The sequence below is a fragment of the Alosa alosa genome, chromosome 22, assembly GCF_017589495.1.
Source record: "Alosa alosa isolate M-15738 ecotype Scorff River chromosome 22, AALO_Geno_1.1, whole genome shotgun sequence".
NCBI classification, from domain to species: Eukaryota; Metazoa; Chordata; class Actinopteri; order Clupeiformes; family Clupeidae; genus Alosa; species Alosa alosa.
In genome coordinates, this window is record NC_063210.1 from 21,058,751 (window position 1) to 21,074,623 (window position 15,873).

Below are 15,873 nucleotides of genomic sequence, written 5' to 3' on the forward strand. Positions count from 1 at the left end.
ACACACACACACACACACACACACACACACTCGTATCTAAATACCACACAATAATCACACTCGTATCTAAATACAGCACAATAATCACATTGACATGCATACTTATATCAATACAATACAGCACCATAGACATACATATGTACACACACACACATATATATATATATAACATATTAACACACACAAACACTCTGAGCTTGCTTACTCACTCAATCATTCAGACACCCATACAATCATTAACACACACACAGACAAATAAACACAGCTAATAAATAGCTCATAACCCAAAGATGCACAAGTAAACAGTAAACAGTACACTGCACTGGCTGTATCGTGATCTTACTTTGCTGTGAGCGAGTTAACGGCAGACTTCTTCTCATTCAGAGCCTCCTGTAGCTGCCCGACACGCAACGTTGTGTTCCTACAACCAAGAGACACACAGATGCAGAGTGAGTTTGCACATAAAAATCCCTTTTTCCCCTTTTAATTTTTTATCTATAATATATTTAATAGCTTAGTATATTTTCTAATATGTTTAAAACAAATCAGCATATAAGTTTAGTGGTGTATTAGTGGAGTTGTATGGCTGCCCTTCTATATAACTTTTCTATATTTGTGGACAAATAAAGAACACCTAATATTCTTCATCAGCTATCCCATGATGCACCATTATCGCTCTCAGTGGTTGCACACGAACCTGCTGCTTCGGCCCATCTCATCCCTCTGCTTGTCAATGGTTTCCATCAGACTCATATACTGCAGACAGACAACAGCGGGTTCACTTGGCACTCTGATAGGAAGTCACTATATCGCTTAAAGACTACATTTCCCAGCATGCCTCTCACCTGCCGGTTCTTTTCCCCCTTCAGGATCTGGATCTCCTTGCTGAGCACTGTGGTTTTGCTGCGGCTCTCCCTGAGCGTGTTGAGCCGGTCAGCGTTGTGATTGATGGCCTGATCTAAAGGGGCCAATTGTCATGGTCAAAAACAGGACAGCAGATCTTCAGTTTACATAAGCATAACAGTACCTGACCGTACACAACCAAGCTGGTAAAAGCTAGTGCATCATAAGAAGAAAAAAGATAATCAATAAGCTGTTTGTTGCAGTGAAGCGACCAGCGGGCCTTTACTACAACCCTAGACAATTACAACTAAATGAACACAAACTGTATTATATCATTTAGGATTTCAAAAATTCATACTGGATACAATTACAGTGGTTGTTTGTTAATTTGCTTGTTCACTGCTCCAAAACACAGCAACACAACATCACACTAGCCCTTTACAACATGTAGACGGCCCTCCATTATGATGTGTAATGGCCAGCCGTGGTGAATTGACTGCACAGGCTCACCCAAGGCTTTGATTGTGTCACTAGGCACATTGTTCCCAGCCATCTCCAGGCGGAAAAGAGTCCGGTTCTGCTGCAGACCCTCCAGAAGAGCCCGGCCTCCCAGCAGGCCAATGTTGTTCCACCGCAGGTCTATTCAGTGGGTAAGGTGGAAATGAAATGAATACAAAGGCAGAAGATAAAGGGAAACCATGTGCTGCACGCAAGAACCCCCGAGACCATATGATCTTACAAAGCAATACAGCACAAATACATAAACACATCTTGAATTTCCCTTTGGGGATCAATAAAGTATCTATCTATCTATCTATCTATCTATCTATCTACATCCAAAAACATCAATGCCATCACTATCACAACAATGCATTGCATGCAAGACATGCAATGCAATTAAAACACACACACACACACTGCGTCATAAAAATATTAAAGTAAACATTATTTTATTTTCCCAAAACATGACTTTTCTGTGTTGTTCTCTGTGTTTTTTTCAGTGATAAGATCCATGAGGAAAAACTCAATGAGTGCCTGTGTGCCTACCAAGCTCCTGCAGGACACTGTTCCTCTTGAGCACCATGGCGAGCTCGGCCGCCCCCTGGTGGTTGATCTGGTTATTGCGCAGGTCCAGCTGTGTCAGGTGGCAGTTGGTGGCCAAGCCCTCACAGAATATGGAGAAGCCTTCGTCCCACATGCCCAGGGCATTCCACTCCAGGACCAGCCTGAGTGCACAGCAACACAGCATTTGTGTGTGTGTGTCTGTGTGTATGTGTGAGTGTGTGTGTGTGTGTGTGTGTGTGTGTGTGTGTGTGTGTGTGTGTGTGAGAGAGAGAGTCAGCGAATGAGTGAGTGAGTAAATGTGTATGTGTGTTAGTGTGTGTGTGGGTGTGTGGGTGTATGTGTGTGTGTGTGTGTGTGTGTGTGTGTGTGTGTGTGTGTGTGTGTGTGTGTTTAAAGAACGGGCACATCTCCAGTCAGGCGATTCGATTTCAGAGTCGATTGCCAGACTACTGAAATAGTGTCGGAAGTGGAAGTGAAGGCTCAGTTACATTCACACCACGCTGGCCAGCGCTGGCGTCTCTCCCTGCCAGGGCAGGGACTGACCGAGTCAGCTGGCCAGGCCAGGAGAAAGTTCCGCAGCAGTACACGCCAACTTCCTACGCCTCACCTGCGGATCGTCTTGTTCCGGACCAGCAGCTTGCCCAGTGCCTCGGCCCCAGAGCCTCTCAGGTTGTTTCCCTAGGAAAAACAACAAACAAACAAATAAATAAATAAATAAATAAATAAAGGCATAATTAACACAACGGCACAATGTAGAGTGAGGACATGGCCTTAGGTTATGCTATGCTCACAATCTTCTTCAGAGAGTAACTGGGTTTTCTGCCTCACCTTCAGATCAAGGAGCCTGATTGTGGCGTTGCAGCACAGGCCGCTAATCAGGAGCTTGGCACCTGAAAATGACAGGAGGAGGAACCGTAAACAGAAGAGAACAGACTGCAGAACAGAATAACAGAACATAACAGAATAATAGAACATAACATAAGAGAACAGACTGCAGAACAGAATAGGAGAACATAACAGATATACGCATGACAGAAGAGACTGGATAACAGAATATCAAAACATAACAGACATTAGCATTAAAGAACAGCTGCAACAGAACATATCTAGGCCGTTGGTATAAATCTCACCCTATTCTGTCTGATACTAACTGAAATACTAAAATAAGATACGTCCCTCAAAAATATGCTAAGATTTAAGCTATTCCATACTTGAGGGTGGCTCAAGAAAGTCTGCAAAGTTATCTGATGCTGTTTGTTCACTTCCCTACATTTTGTACTGATTCATTGTGTGAAATTCTTTTTGAAATCTAAGATGGGTGACATTTTCCGCCAGTTCAATACTTACATACTGCTATATTACATTACAAAAAAAAAACATGAAGTTTGTGCCACTTTACATCAAGTAATCTCTCAGAGAGTAGAATAAGAGTAGGCTACAGTTGCAAGTGTAATCTAACAGTGTCAAATATGCTCTCTAGTCAAAATAAGAGTAGGCTACAGTTGAAGTGTAATCCAACAGTGTCAAATATGCTCTCTAGTCAGAATAAGAGTAGGCTACAGTTGAAGTGTAATCCAACAGTGTCAAATATGCCCCCCACCCCCCCCCCCGCTTCTCCCCTCTACTTACCCTCCTCGCTGAGCATGCAGTCACTGAGCACCACCTCCGTGAGGGCCGTGTCGTTGCTCAGCGCCCGGCCCAGGACGGCACAGGTGTCGGCGGAGAGGCTGTGCCCACTCAGGTCCAGCCTGGTGGAGGTGCCCGTGCCGGACGCCACGCCGCAGGCCTCGTGCAGCTGGGTCAGCACAGACTCCTGGGGCTCCATGCCACTCTCCTTGCACAGGCGCACGAACGTCCGTCTGAAGTCCTCCATCGTCCTCTCTCCAGTAGCTGCGTGTGCCGGTGCACATTAAACAATGTCATTCAGTTTCTGCTCCATAAAGACATTTCAATCTAAGGAGTGCCTGGGTGTTTCTTGGTGTTTTATGTCCCCAACGTTGTCTTCAAGGCAGCGCTGCCTGGAAGGCGCTATGGTTAGGCATGGGTTAAGGTTAGGGTTAGGGTTAGGTTAAGGATAAGGTGCCTTTAAGTTTGACGGTGACAGCGCTGCCTAGAAGACGACATTGGGGGCATAAGTATAAGTATACTCTTTTGATCCCGTGAGGGAAATTTGGTCTCTGCATTTATCCCAATCCGTGAATTAGTGAAACACACTCAGCACACAGTGAACACACAGTGAGGTATAAAACACCATCGAGCTGCCTGGGTCTGGAGACATTTTTCTCTCTCTTTTTTTTCTTTTGATATTACAGTTATACACAGGAAAGATGATCCCTTGTGATATTGGTTGTTTGCTTCCCACAGTAGCCAATCAACAACCAATCCAAACTGATACCATACAACATGACGCATGATACAACACCAGCAATGCACAATATGGCTCAAGAGACCAGCAACACACACTAAATTGCATTGATATTACTGTTATTATAACTAATTTGCTTAATTTAGGCTAAAATGTTTACTGTTAATTTTCACTACTCAAATGTTCATATTCTGTAAGTCGCTTTGGACAAAAGCGCCTGCCATAACAACTAAAGGCTGTACCAAGGTCCGTGAAGGCACTCCTTCACAGCACAGTACAGTACAGCATGCACTGTCTGCAGAACATCGTCAACCTAGATTACTCAAGTCATAGTCTAGACCTACAGCGTGTACATTCGTCTACATGTTAGAATTAAGTTAGAATGTTAGGGCCCATTTTTAAGTTTTGTCCCCTCCACTGCACTAAACAAAGTGAAGTTAAGATCCAGTATCATTCCTGTCTCTGACGTCTCCATAATGTTGGGCTCTGCTGTGACTATCTCCATGTGTTGTGATGTAGCCTACTGTATGTGTTTGTTCTTGTTTTGCAGTTAGGCAGGAGTAAGGAATTTATGTTAGATGTGTTGAGATTACCTTTTGTTTTTGTAATGGAATATGTACGTGTGAAAATGAATTGGGACACCACATATTATCTAATGTAAACCTGTAAATAAATAGCTGTCATACTAACTTTGAAGGCAGGTTTTAGCTTTGCAACCTACTTTTGCAGTATTTTCTGCACAGAAGTTTATGCATTATTCCACAGGTTCTGCATATTACATCTGTAAGTAAGCTACTAAGTATCATGTGTGGCGTTAGTTAGTTAGCACAGCTAACTAACGTTATCTAACTGAGCTGAAATGTGACCCTTCCATGAAAAAGACCAATTCAACTAAAGAAAAATACATCTATTGCTTCTTTAGTAGGACTACACAGAGATCAAAACCTGTATGCTTGCTTTATATGCTTCTATTTAATGCTGAATAAGTTAATGACCACAGGTTCATGTCCTAGCTAGCTAGCATTAAATTACAGTCAAACAGCAACCCCGTTTTAATAAGTTCAAAGATGTGTTATGAAACGTATGGTTATATTTACTTGCTGTCGTGTACAACATTCGTTAGATGCATCAGCAGCTCAACACGATTGCATACGTACAGCTTGACAGTTAGATGTGTAAACAAAGTTGGCTACAGGTGTCAACAAATGAGAATGGATTAGATAGGCTAACGTCCCATTCATCTAAGTATAATTCGCGATATGTTTACCATCTATACCTTTTGAAAGAAAACAGTACTGTAAAGAGTGTACTTACTTTAGGACTACAATTCACATTCCTACTTCTCCAAATACAAGTATGTTGAACTGTTAACAACAGTTGCAGGGTAACCAGGAAGTGAAAAGCCTGACGGGAGTTTTAGTGGCAATGTGGGTATTGTAGTTCTGGCTAATATGATTCCATTTACTAACAAGCAAAAATACAGAACCATCAGTCATTTCTGAATATACACGTCTGTTAGAGCTGGATGTCCTAGTTTCAAGTGACAATTGTGGTCATTAGGCTGTTGATAAATTTTACATTATTTTTTATTATTGATATTCTCCTTAATGTAGTCTTACCATGTTATTGTTTTTATATTATTGATTGAATGGACATTATTGTTTATTATTGCTTTTTTCCCCCATTTTTATTGCTTATTTTATTAGGCTATTGATTAAATTGACATTGTTGTTTATTATTGCTATTCTCCTTATTATAGTTTGACCAACATTCTAATCTGTTCTCTGTTAAATTTTAAATATTATATTGTTTTTGTATTTGAGTGTTGCTTTGGACAAAGGTGTCTGCCAAAACCCACAACCATAACCATAACCATATTTGTGTGTGTGTGTGTGTGTGTGTTACAGCAGGTGATGTACAGCACCACACCAACGGTCATCATTTCTGAATATACAAGTGTGTTAGAGCAGGATATGTCCTAGTTTCAAGTGACAATTGTGGTTGTGGGTGTGTGTGTGTGTGTGTGTGTGTGTGTGTGTGTACACATGTGAATACTGTGTGCGAGTGTGTTTAACAGGAAAGCATTCTCAGAGAGGCAAAGCTTCTTAAAGAAGTGCAGACGACAGGAACCACCAGCTCCAGAATAAGGTGCAGTTTAGCAAACACCAGACCACCAACCCCCACTGCTTAATTACATATGATGGGTCTGTAGCTCTGTAAGTTTGGCAATAGTAGTTCCCTATATCAGTTGCATGACTGAATCGCACTGTGTGTGTCTGTGTGTGTGTGTATGTATGTGTGAGAGAGAGAGAGAGAGAGAGAGATAGGATGTATTGTCTGTGTGTGGTTTGCTGTCTTTCAATATGTAAAAGTTTAATTGGATTTGAAAGGATTCCAGAATCTTTCCTGTAATATTATCCTTTTTTAGGTGTTTAAACATTGCTTTATCAACATCCCTTTTTGTTTGCATGCAAAACTTAAAGTTCCTCAAGGTCTCCAACAGATCTCGAGACTGATTGCTTCAGACTGACCCAACAGCGCATAACTGTGAGTATATCTGAAGACCTGTATGTTTATTATTCGATGTACAACACTGTATAGTGCACAGTCGAATTTACTCCAGAGATGTCACTTCAGTTGTTTCTGTTATAGATTGAATATGTGGTCAATGTGCCAGTGTTTGAGAAAAATGTTGGCATTTTGTTTTCTTGAATGTCGATTTAAGATTGTTTGTTGTTTGTGTAGGCTATATGAGTTGAAAATGTATAGGCACGCAGTTTAATTTCCCTATTTTGACAATCGGCTAGCCTATATAACAAACACATTTGTTATATAATTTGCAGCATATAAGGCATGACAGACGAGCTCCCATTGTGAGTGCACTCTACGGACCAGCGGCATTTTTAGTAGCATTTTCTTCTTCAGCGTCAGACACGCTTCTGGTGTGCAAAGACATAAATGCCACACATCTGCCACGCAACAGACACTCCACGTTCACGCCACGCACCCGGTGTGAAACGGGTCTTACATGTCAACTGACTTCCATGTTAACCATACAGTACATACAGAAAGTATTCACAGCGCTTCATTTTTTCCACATTTCGTTATGTTACAGCCTTATTTCAAAATGGATTTAATCTATTTTTCCACCTCAAAATTCACAAAAACCCATAATGACAATGAAAAGTTTGTTTAAATGTTTGCAAATTTCTTAGAATAAAGAACGAAAATATAATATGTAGGCTACATAAGTATTCACAGCCTTTGCTCAGTACTTTGTTGTGGCATCTTTGGCAGCAATTACAGCCTCAAGTCTTTTGGAATATGAAGACATAAGCTTGGCACACCTATCTTTGGCCAGTTTTGCCCATTCCTCTTTACAGAACCTCTCGATGTACATTCATCTTTCCCTCAATTCTGACTAGTCAACCAGTTCCTGATGCTGCCACCAAAATGCTTCACTATAGGGATGGTATTGGCCAGGTGATGAGCGGTACCTGGTGTCCTTCAAACATAATGCCACGCCAAAGAGTTTGATCTTTGTCTCATCAGACCAGATAATTTTGTCTCTCATGGTCTGAGAGTCTTTCTGGTACCTTTGCCCTGTACCTTTTCCCCAGATCTGTGCCTCAAAACAATTCCTTCGACTTCATGCTTGTTTTGTGGTAGAATTTTGAGGGAAAAAATAAATTTGATCCATTTTGGAATAAGGCTGTAACATAACAAAATGTGGAAAAAGTGAAGCGCTGTAAATACTTTCTGTATGCACTGCTGCATGTTAACTGCATTGATGTTTTTCTTCGACAGATATGGCCGCTTGCAGATTTGTCACGTTCTGATATAAACTGGACACAATAGCCTACAAATATGCATGACATATTTAAATGTCAAACATTTCCTTGGGGCAGCCGTGGCCTACTGGTTAGGGCTTCGGACTTGTAACCGTCCTTATGCTTGATGTGTTGTTTGTGTCTGTGCCTACAAAGAATTTTACATCAATTATAGGGCAACACAGTAGGCTAGGTGATCAGTAATGATCATCATGAGTTTTCAAACCATCACCTCTGTAGTTATGTCTAAATGCCTTGTCTGTTTGTAATGGCCTGTCAAATATTTGTGAGCATGTTTATGATTGTGTTTGATGTTTAGTGATTGAAAAGTTCAACATTAGTAGAACATACAACATGAATAGTGGGCCATAATCTAAAATGTTGCACTACCATCAGATATTAATTGGACTTTGTTTGTGTTCTTGCTGTAATGAATCTTGATTGTGTTGTTTTCTCTTGTCACTTTCAGGGTCTGTTGCATTCCATGAAGGAAGATGATGGTAGGAGCTTAAGATACAGAGAAGAAGAAAAACATAAGCACAAGGAGATGGAAAGGGGATATCAGAGGGAGGGATGGGAGGAGGAAGAGGAGGAGGAGGAAGAGGAAGATCAAGCAGGACCTTCTTCTCAAGTCAAACTCACTCAGAAGGAAAAGGAATTCCAGACATCCATATCTCGTAAGTGTACATTTACTTTGATTATATGATATTACTTACTACACAGCCTTACAGTTTTGCAGTTTAATGTTTTGGTACCTTACTTTCCAAAGGTTGTTGATCTCTGGTCAATAATGGATCAGTTAACTTCCCTCCCTTAAATGTTCCTGAAGAAGTGTATTGATTGGCTGACTAGAATAATGAATATCAAGGTCTACAGTAGATAAAAAACAAACTGTTCCAGTTGGTTGGTTTCCCATTTCAGAACTCGGACCATCATTTTTGAGTGCACACACAGAATAGACAGCTAGAGGATCACAAGCAGCAATTGGCTACAGTTGACAAAAGTGTATTTGGATTGAAATCACAGACTGCCCTCCACTGTGTTCTAGGACTAGATATATACAGAACACTGAATCAACTTTTATTTCAGTGTGTGTATGTGTGTGTGTGGGCATGCGCGCATCTTTAGAAAGGCAGGCTATTTGCAAATGCACATTTTGGCAGCTCTGTTGTGTCTGTTTTACACTATCCTGTGTGGACATGTTATATAGTACTGTGTTTTTTCTTGGCTAATTTACTGAAGAGACATTGCATTGCCAGAAAATAGGATGCAATGTGTATACACATCTTATAGGCTACTGTGTGACAGTGAGTACTGACTAACAGACATGAGTTGGTTTTAAGTATGGACTATGACATTAATCTCTATGGGAGCTCAGGTCGCATAGTCTATTAGGAGAACAGAAGAGAGGGCAGCGCCATCTTTAATTAATAGTTTAAATTATGTCACATTTCTAATCTCCAGAATCCAGACGTGATATATGAAAAGCAGATTGTAGAATGCATGATTCCAAGTAGCCTACATCTCGTTTCTATTATTTGAACAGCAGGGGGCGAACTCTAGCCTACCCATTGTAGCCAGAGCTGATTGTAGCCTACACACTGAGAACGAAAGTTTTTCTGCAGCTCAACGCGGACACGGTCCCGAACAGGTAGGATATGTTAACTCTCCGTCTCTTCATTTAGCCTTGACTGTTTTATCCAAAGCGATTAATTACAATGCACATTCTTTAAGTTGCATTGGCATGAAGCCCACGTAGAGCCAACGCTCTGTCCATCAAATCCGAAACACTTTGTTCTAAAGAGCCATACGAGCAACAGTTTCCTGTCGCCAACATAATGTAGCCAATGGCATTCTCTCCACGCGCGGAGTAGAGTCAGCTTGTGACGGTACCGATCCACTTGCACGACACTTCATTTTGTCGTGTCGCATAGATGTCGCGCTGCCTCCCCACGTTCAGTCGTGTGTGGGCGTTTTGTTTAAAATGTCAATTACCAGCTCATACTCAGTTCGTTTTAACGTATCTTAAGTGTTTTTCCACAAATGGACCACAATTTTAGGCAGGCTACTTAACAGTATACAACACATTAATAGCCTAAACAAACTATGCAAGCCATTTGGAAATCTTGTTTTATTTAAACTACTCAATGCAATCTCAAATCCTTACCAGAAACACCAACAGTCAATATATTCATCCAAATCCTAGTTTCGTTTGTTTTATGGACTACTAGGTGGTCGTGGAAGAGATCGTTAAAACATTATTTGTCTTGTAAGCGGAACCAAAGTTTCACATGCACCGTTGTGGTAGAACAAAGGACCTACAACCTCGTCCTTTCATTGGAGAGTCGCCTCGCGTTCAACGGATTCATTTAAATAAAGATGGGCTTCGCCAGAGCCCGTCTACGGAGAGCCTCCCCACTCTCAATTAATCCCATACTAACCGAATTTGGCTGCAGTTCACCAGAGTTCATCTAGATGGCGATCGCGGGCGAGTCCAAAATACATGGGGTCCTATGGAGCTACATGGCTACATTTATTGTTTTCACCTATTTAACAACTGAAACCCTCAGATTTTTATTTTATTTTTCGCAAAATGGATATGGATTATCAATCAAAAGTGAAATAATCCGGGAGTCATGTCCTTTCGTTTTCTTACAGGTTGGGTCGTTGTTGCCAATAACTCGCTAGCATTGATGCTATGCTATGCTATGATCATGCTAATGAATGACGTCATTGACACGTTTGAAAGGCTTTTTTAGAACAATTAAGTGACTTTAAAAAATATAATACTCAACCAAGTGTATTGTCTTTGTCTCCCCTTTTCAATACAATATTCAAATTACTTGAAAAAAATTATATCGAGAAAAGTAGATTTTGAGGGGTACAGCTCCATAGACCTCCATTCATTCTGGACTCGCAAAGCAGTAAGCCCCTAGATGCAGTACCACACCGAAGAGTTCGAGAGTGAAGGTTCTCCCCTTTATTAGACATTCTCTGGCTTAAGCCCAGCTTTTTCGCCAGCGACATATTTTCAAATGCAGCGCTGCCTTCCCCGAATGCTTTATGGCACGTTAAAGTAAACTTGGCGTCACCCATAGGACTAGAATGGAATGCGGCCGCGACAAAATGAAGTGTCGTGCAAGTGACTACGGTACCGAGTCACTTGCACGACACTTCATTTTGTCATGTCGCATAGATGTCGCTGCCTCCCCGCGTTCAGTGTGTGGGCGTTTTGTTTAAAATGTCAGTTACCAGCTCATACTCAGTTCGTTTTAACATTATCTTAAGTGTTTTTTCCACAAATGGACCACAATTTTAGGCATGTACTTAACAGTATACAACACATTAATAGCCTAAACAAACTATGCAAGCCATTTGGAAATCTTGTTTTATTTAAACTACTCAATGCAATCTCAAATCCTTACCAGAAACACCAACAGTCAATATATTCATCCAAATCCTAGTTTTGTTTGTTTTATGGACTACTAGGTGGTCGTGGAAGAGATCGTTAAAACATTAGGCGAGTTCGACTTGCGGCAGATCTGACTTGATGTGATGCATGCTGGGTTGAACACAATGCATACTGGGATGGACGCAATGCTTACTGGTTAGAAATTCTGTCCGACTTCTGTCAGCCGGGGAGGGACTTACCACCGTGACACCATGTCACATGGCCTTAAAATATCGCGGGAGTCTTAGCCTGCAGACAGATCTTGCAGTTGCCTTCCACGAGCTGCACGAGCTGAAACACGCCCTCATGACGTCAGTTCAAAGACGTGATAGGGCCATTTGGGAGGAATGTCCTCATGACGATTATGACGGGAGGCTCATGATGCACCCTTAGGACTAGAGTGGAATGCGACACGACAAAATGAAGTGTTGTGCAAGTGGATCGGTACCGTGAGATTCCCCCGGTCTCCCTACAGACCAGTAAGATAGCCTATCTGCGGAGATAGCTTAGGCCTACAAACAACATCAGATGGGCAAACAAAAAAGTTTGTTTAGGCGGGATTGTTGTGCTGTGTTAGTAGCCTACAAAAAACGCTATTTCCGGGTAAAAGTAACTGCAGATAGGGCAAACTTCAGACCACTGGCAACGTGCTTATCGATCCCTGTTATGTTGTCTACGGCTTCGACATGTTGAATCGCTTGCAAACAAGTTGCCGGAGATCTGTCAACATTAGCGATGCTGCGGACATATAGAGCATCACAGTCCCGCCCACAGCCGATTCCGGAAGTAAGAATTCAATACAATTGGGGTATAAGCCATAAAAACGTAACCGCATGGTAGACTTAAAACCAGCTACGGCTGTACTAAGCGATTGTATATGCTCAGAGGGCGAAAATTTAAGGGGCACTAACCTTGTTTTGAGATAAATGCCTTTTAATTGCGATGTCTTGGATACTTCATTACCCACAATCCTGAACAATCCCACAATCCCACAGTGATGCCTCTGATTGGTGGAAAGGCCGTTATGATCATAGCTTGAAACTTTCTCAGCTATATTTATTGACAAAGATGGCATTTCGCTCAGAAATGAAAATATGTACACAGTCTTGTACCTTTGACTTTTTTTGGACTTTCTCTTAGTTTTTTCACTCGAAATGACATGTTGTATGCTTATGAGTTACGCCGTAGCTTGTTAGCCTAAGACATGCTGTAAAACTCTTTAGATACGGATTTTTCCAAAACGTCAATGAGAGAAATAAATGGGAAATTTACTTCCGGAAACTACAGTAAGCCAGAGCCCAATTACGGAGAGCCGGATCACTCCCTATTAACTCTATTTGTACCTGCAATCTGCTGCAGTTCCGCTAGGGGCGATTATGAATAAGTGCAAAAACAATGGGGGTCTGCTAGACGGCTAAATGTGTCTCTTTCACCTGGTTGTCGTTGAAAAATCAAAGATTGGATTGTGGTTTCTGCAAGATCAATATGGATTATAGGTCAAAAGTTGAATGAGCGAGTACTTACGTCCTTTTCGATTTCTTACAGGTTGGGTGATTTGTTGCCCACAACACACTAGCTTTCTGCTAATGAATGACGTCATTGACGCATTTGAATGGCTTTTTAGAACAAATAAGTGACTCAAAAAATACTCAGCGGTGTGTATTTTCTCTGCCCCCTCTTTCGCATGCAACATTCACATTTCTGGGCAAAAAATTATATCCCGAGAAAAGTGGATTTGAGGGGTACAGCTCCATAGACCTCTATTCATTCTGCACTTATTCGTGAGCGCCCTCATGTGGAACCAGAACAGGAATTGCAACCAGTTCAGAAACCGGAGGTTTCCCGAGAGTGGCGGTTCTCCCCTTATTAGACAATAGGCGTGTTCGACTTGAGGCAGATCTGACTTGGTCTGGCTTTCTACGTAAACGTGATCTTCAGAGGCTAGCTGGGAGGAGCTACAACAGAGGGCAGCTCATCCCGGACAGACAGGCTACAGTCTGCCTGACGTGACTCGCGGGAGATATCGCAGAATTTTGTTTGCAATAAACACACAGCAGAACTATCATTCTTACTCATTAAAATGAGCATGATGACTGACGAAATAAATTCTTATGATGTAGTTACAGTTAACAGGCCTGCATTGTAGCACATAAATTCAATATCAAGTGTTTTCCCTATATGTGTGTCTATCTGTTTAACCAACAGCAGGAAATAACAGAATATCCAACCGTTTTCAGTAGGCTAGCCTACCATTGTTGCAGAAATCACGTATAAGAAGGTATCCCTTTGATTTCTGCTTATTTTCGCATATTCCAACATAAGGAAGCACCATGAGACTCCCGTCAAAATCGTCATGAGGACATTCCTCCCAAATGGCCCCATCACGTCTTTGAACCGCTTTGAACTGACGTCATGAGGGCGTGTTTTAGCTCGTGCAGCTCGTGGAGGGCAACTGCAAGATCTGTCTGCAGGCTAAGACTCCCGCGATATTTTAAGGTCATGTGACATGGTGTCACGGTGGTAAGTCCCTCCCCGGCTGACAGAAGTCGGACAGAATTTTTAACCAGCAAGCATTGCGTCCATCCCAGTATGCATCAAGTCAGATCTGCACAGATCTGCCTCAAGTCGAACACGCCTATTCTCTGAGTAAGCTCTCTCGGAGGAGGGGTGGGACTGTGATGCTCTACAGCCTACGCTCATCAGCTTCCGTGTAAAGCCAAATAAGGGTGTTACATATCAACTGCCTTCTATGTAAACCAACCATGTTTGCTGCGTTGATGACGTTTCACGGTTTGACACTTGCACACTTGCAGATTTTGCACTTTGTGATAAACAGACAGTGCACGAAAAAATAGCCTACACATGCATGCAATTATGTAAATGTCCACGTGTGTGTGCGCGTGTTTGCCTGCTTGCCTGTGTGTGTTTTTATGTGTGTGTTTGTTTGTCTGTGTGCGTGTGGGTGTTTATATGTGTGTGTGAGCGTGTGCTGTGTGCGTGCGTGCGTGTGTATACTGTATATGCCCACATGCCTACTGTGCGTGTAAGCTATCTGTGTGTGTGTGTGTGTTCATGAGTGTGTGTATGTGCATGCATAGTGTAGGCTACAGTCACTAAATGTACACATGTATTTATTTATTGTATGGTCCTCCATGAACGGAACTCCACGAAACTTGGCATGCATTCAGAGGGTGTCATAATGACTACACTTCAAATTCCGTGCAGTTTTGAACCTGTCAGCGAAAGATATCTGCGATTGCAATGCCTCATTTTTGCTTTTTCATTTTTGGGCTACATGCCCAACAAGTTTCATGCACCCGAGTCTTTCAGTGTCTTGCTACAGAATACAGAATATTACTGAAAAAAAATAATTAAAAAATCTGGAAGCTTCGCTGCGCGGCAGTCATAATAATGACTTGTTTATGTAACAAAGTTGAATTGAGCTACAGTAGCATGCTAGTTGCTCGTGTAAATCCTCACACCCCTAATCTTAAAGTGTTCAGTGTAAGTTCAATTTACAAGTTCAGTGTAAATTGACCCATAGCCCTGTTGTATAAGCTCACCACATGCAGCCCATCGGGAAAAGAATGAGACAATTTGGGACAACGTAGGCCAAGTTATGGACAGGCAGCTTAAAGCAGACCCATAGGGGCATCAAAACTGAAACTGAAAGTAACTCCCCACTGCCCCCGTGGGTCTGCTTTAAAGGAAAATTCCGGTATTTAGCACTTTGAGTCCCTTTTCTGGTTTGTTTTGGATGAACTAGAGTGGTGGACACCGACATTTTGACGATTGGTCCTGTCTCGACCTTTCTGACTCGTTTTGAATCGCCTTTGACTGCTCAGGGTGGCTGCCAACAGGCATACTGTAGTAGGCTACTCAAACATGTCCTAAAACAACCCTTAACGTTAGTTTTCAAAACTGTGCAACTCATCGAGTGGTTAGTGGTGTTAGTTGATGTTCCAAAACAAGTAGCATAGCGAAATACAGTTTCTGTCGTGTTTTATTTGGCATTTTGTAACATCCCATTGATTTCTGTTGGAAGACTCATTGCACGTTGATATTACTGCGCCACCGTCTATGCTTCAGGTTCAAATATTGAGCGGAAGTTTATACGCGGTTGTGAGGCGTCTGAATAAATAGTTCCACAATAGGCCTAGCAAATAAGAAGGCTGGAAATCATATACATTGCACCGATATATTTGCTTTTAATAATCTTTTTTTCACGACACAGCTCCTCCTGCAGCTTTGGACGTATTGGACGAATTTGAGCATTGTGCACAATTTCCTCATTTGTAGAAACCTTGTGGTGGACAGGA

General features: G+C 41.8%; 1 protein-coding gene across 1 annotated transcript; it reads right to left on the reverse strand.

Moving 5' to 3' along the window:
- Window positions 1-316: 316 nt before the first annotated feature.
- lrrc45 (leucine rich repeat containing 45) lies at window positions 317-5,668 on the reverse strand. The gene is made up of 9 exons (XM_048233667.1): window positions 5,588-5,668; window positions 3,538-3,798; window positions 2,737-2,798; window positions 2,516-2,586; window positions 1,891-2,069; window positions 1,354-1,482; window positions 846-958; window positions 698-756; window positions 317-421 (listed from the first exon to the last, which is right to left on the reverse strand). The coding sequence occupies exons 2-9, from the start codon at window positions 3,779-3,781 to the stop codon at window positions 340-342; spliced, it is 939 nt and encodes a 312-aa protein (XP_048089624.1). The 5' UTR covers window positions 3,782-3,798; window positions 5,588-5,668; the 3' UTR covers window positions 317-339.
- Between the last annotated feature and the right edge of the window lie 10,205 nt (window positions 5,669-15,873).

Coding starts and splice junctions, on each gene's coding strand:
- lrrc45 (XM_048233667.1), bottom strand. CDS start 3,781: ATGGAGGACTTCAGACGGACGTTCGTGCGCCTGTGCAAGGAGAGTGGC. Junction 1,483..1,890: donor CAGTGTCCTGCAGGAGCTTG/GTAGGCACACAG, acceptor CCCACTGAATAG/ACCTGCGGTGGAACAACATT. Junction 959..1,353: donor TGACACAATCAAAGCCTTGG/GTGAGCCTGTGC, acceptor TGGCCCCTTTAG/ATCAGGCCATCAATCACAAC.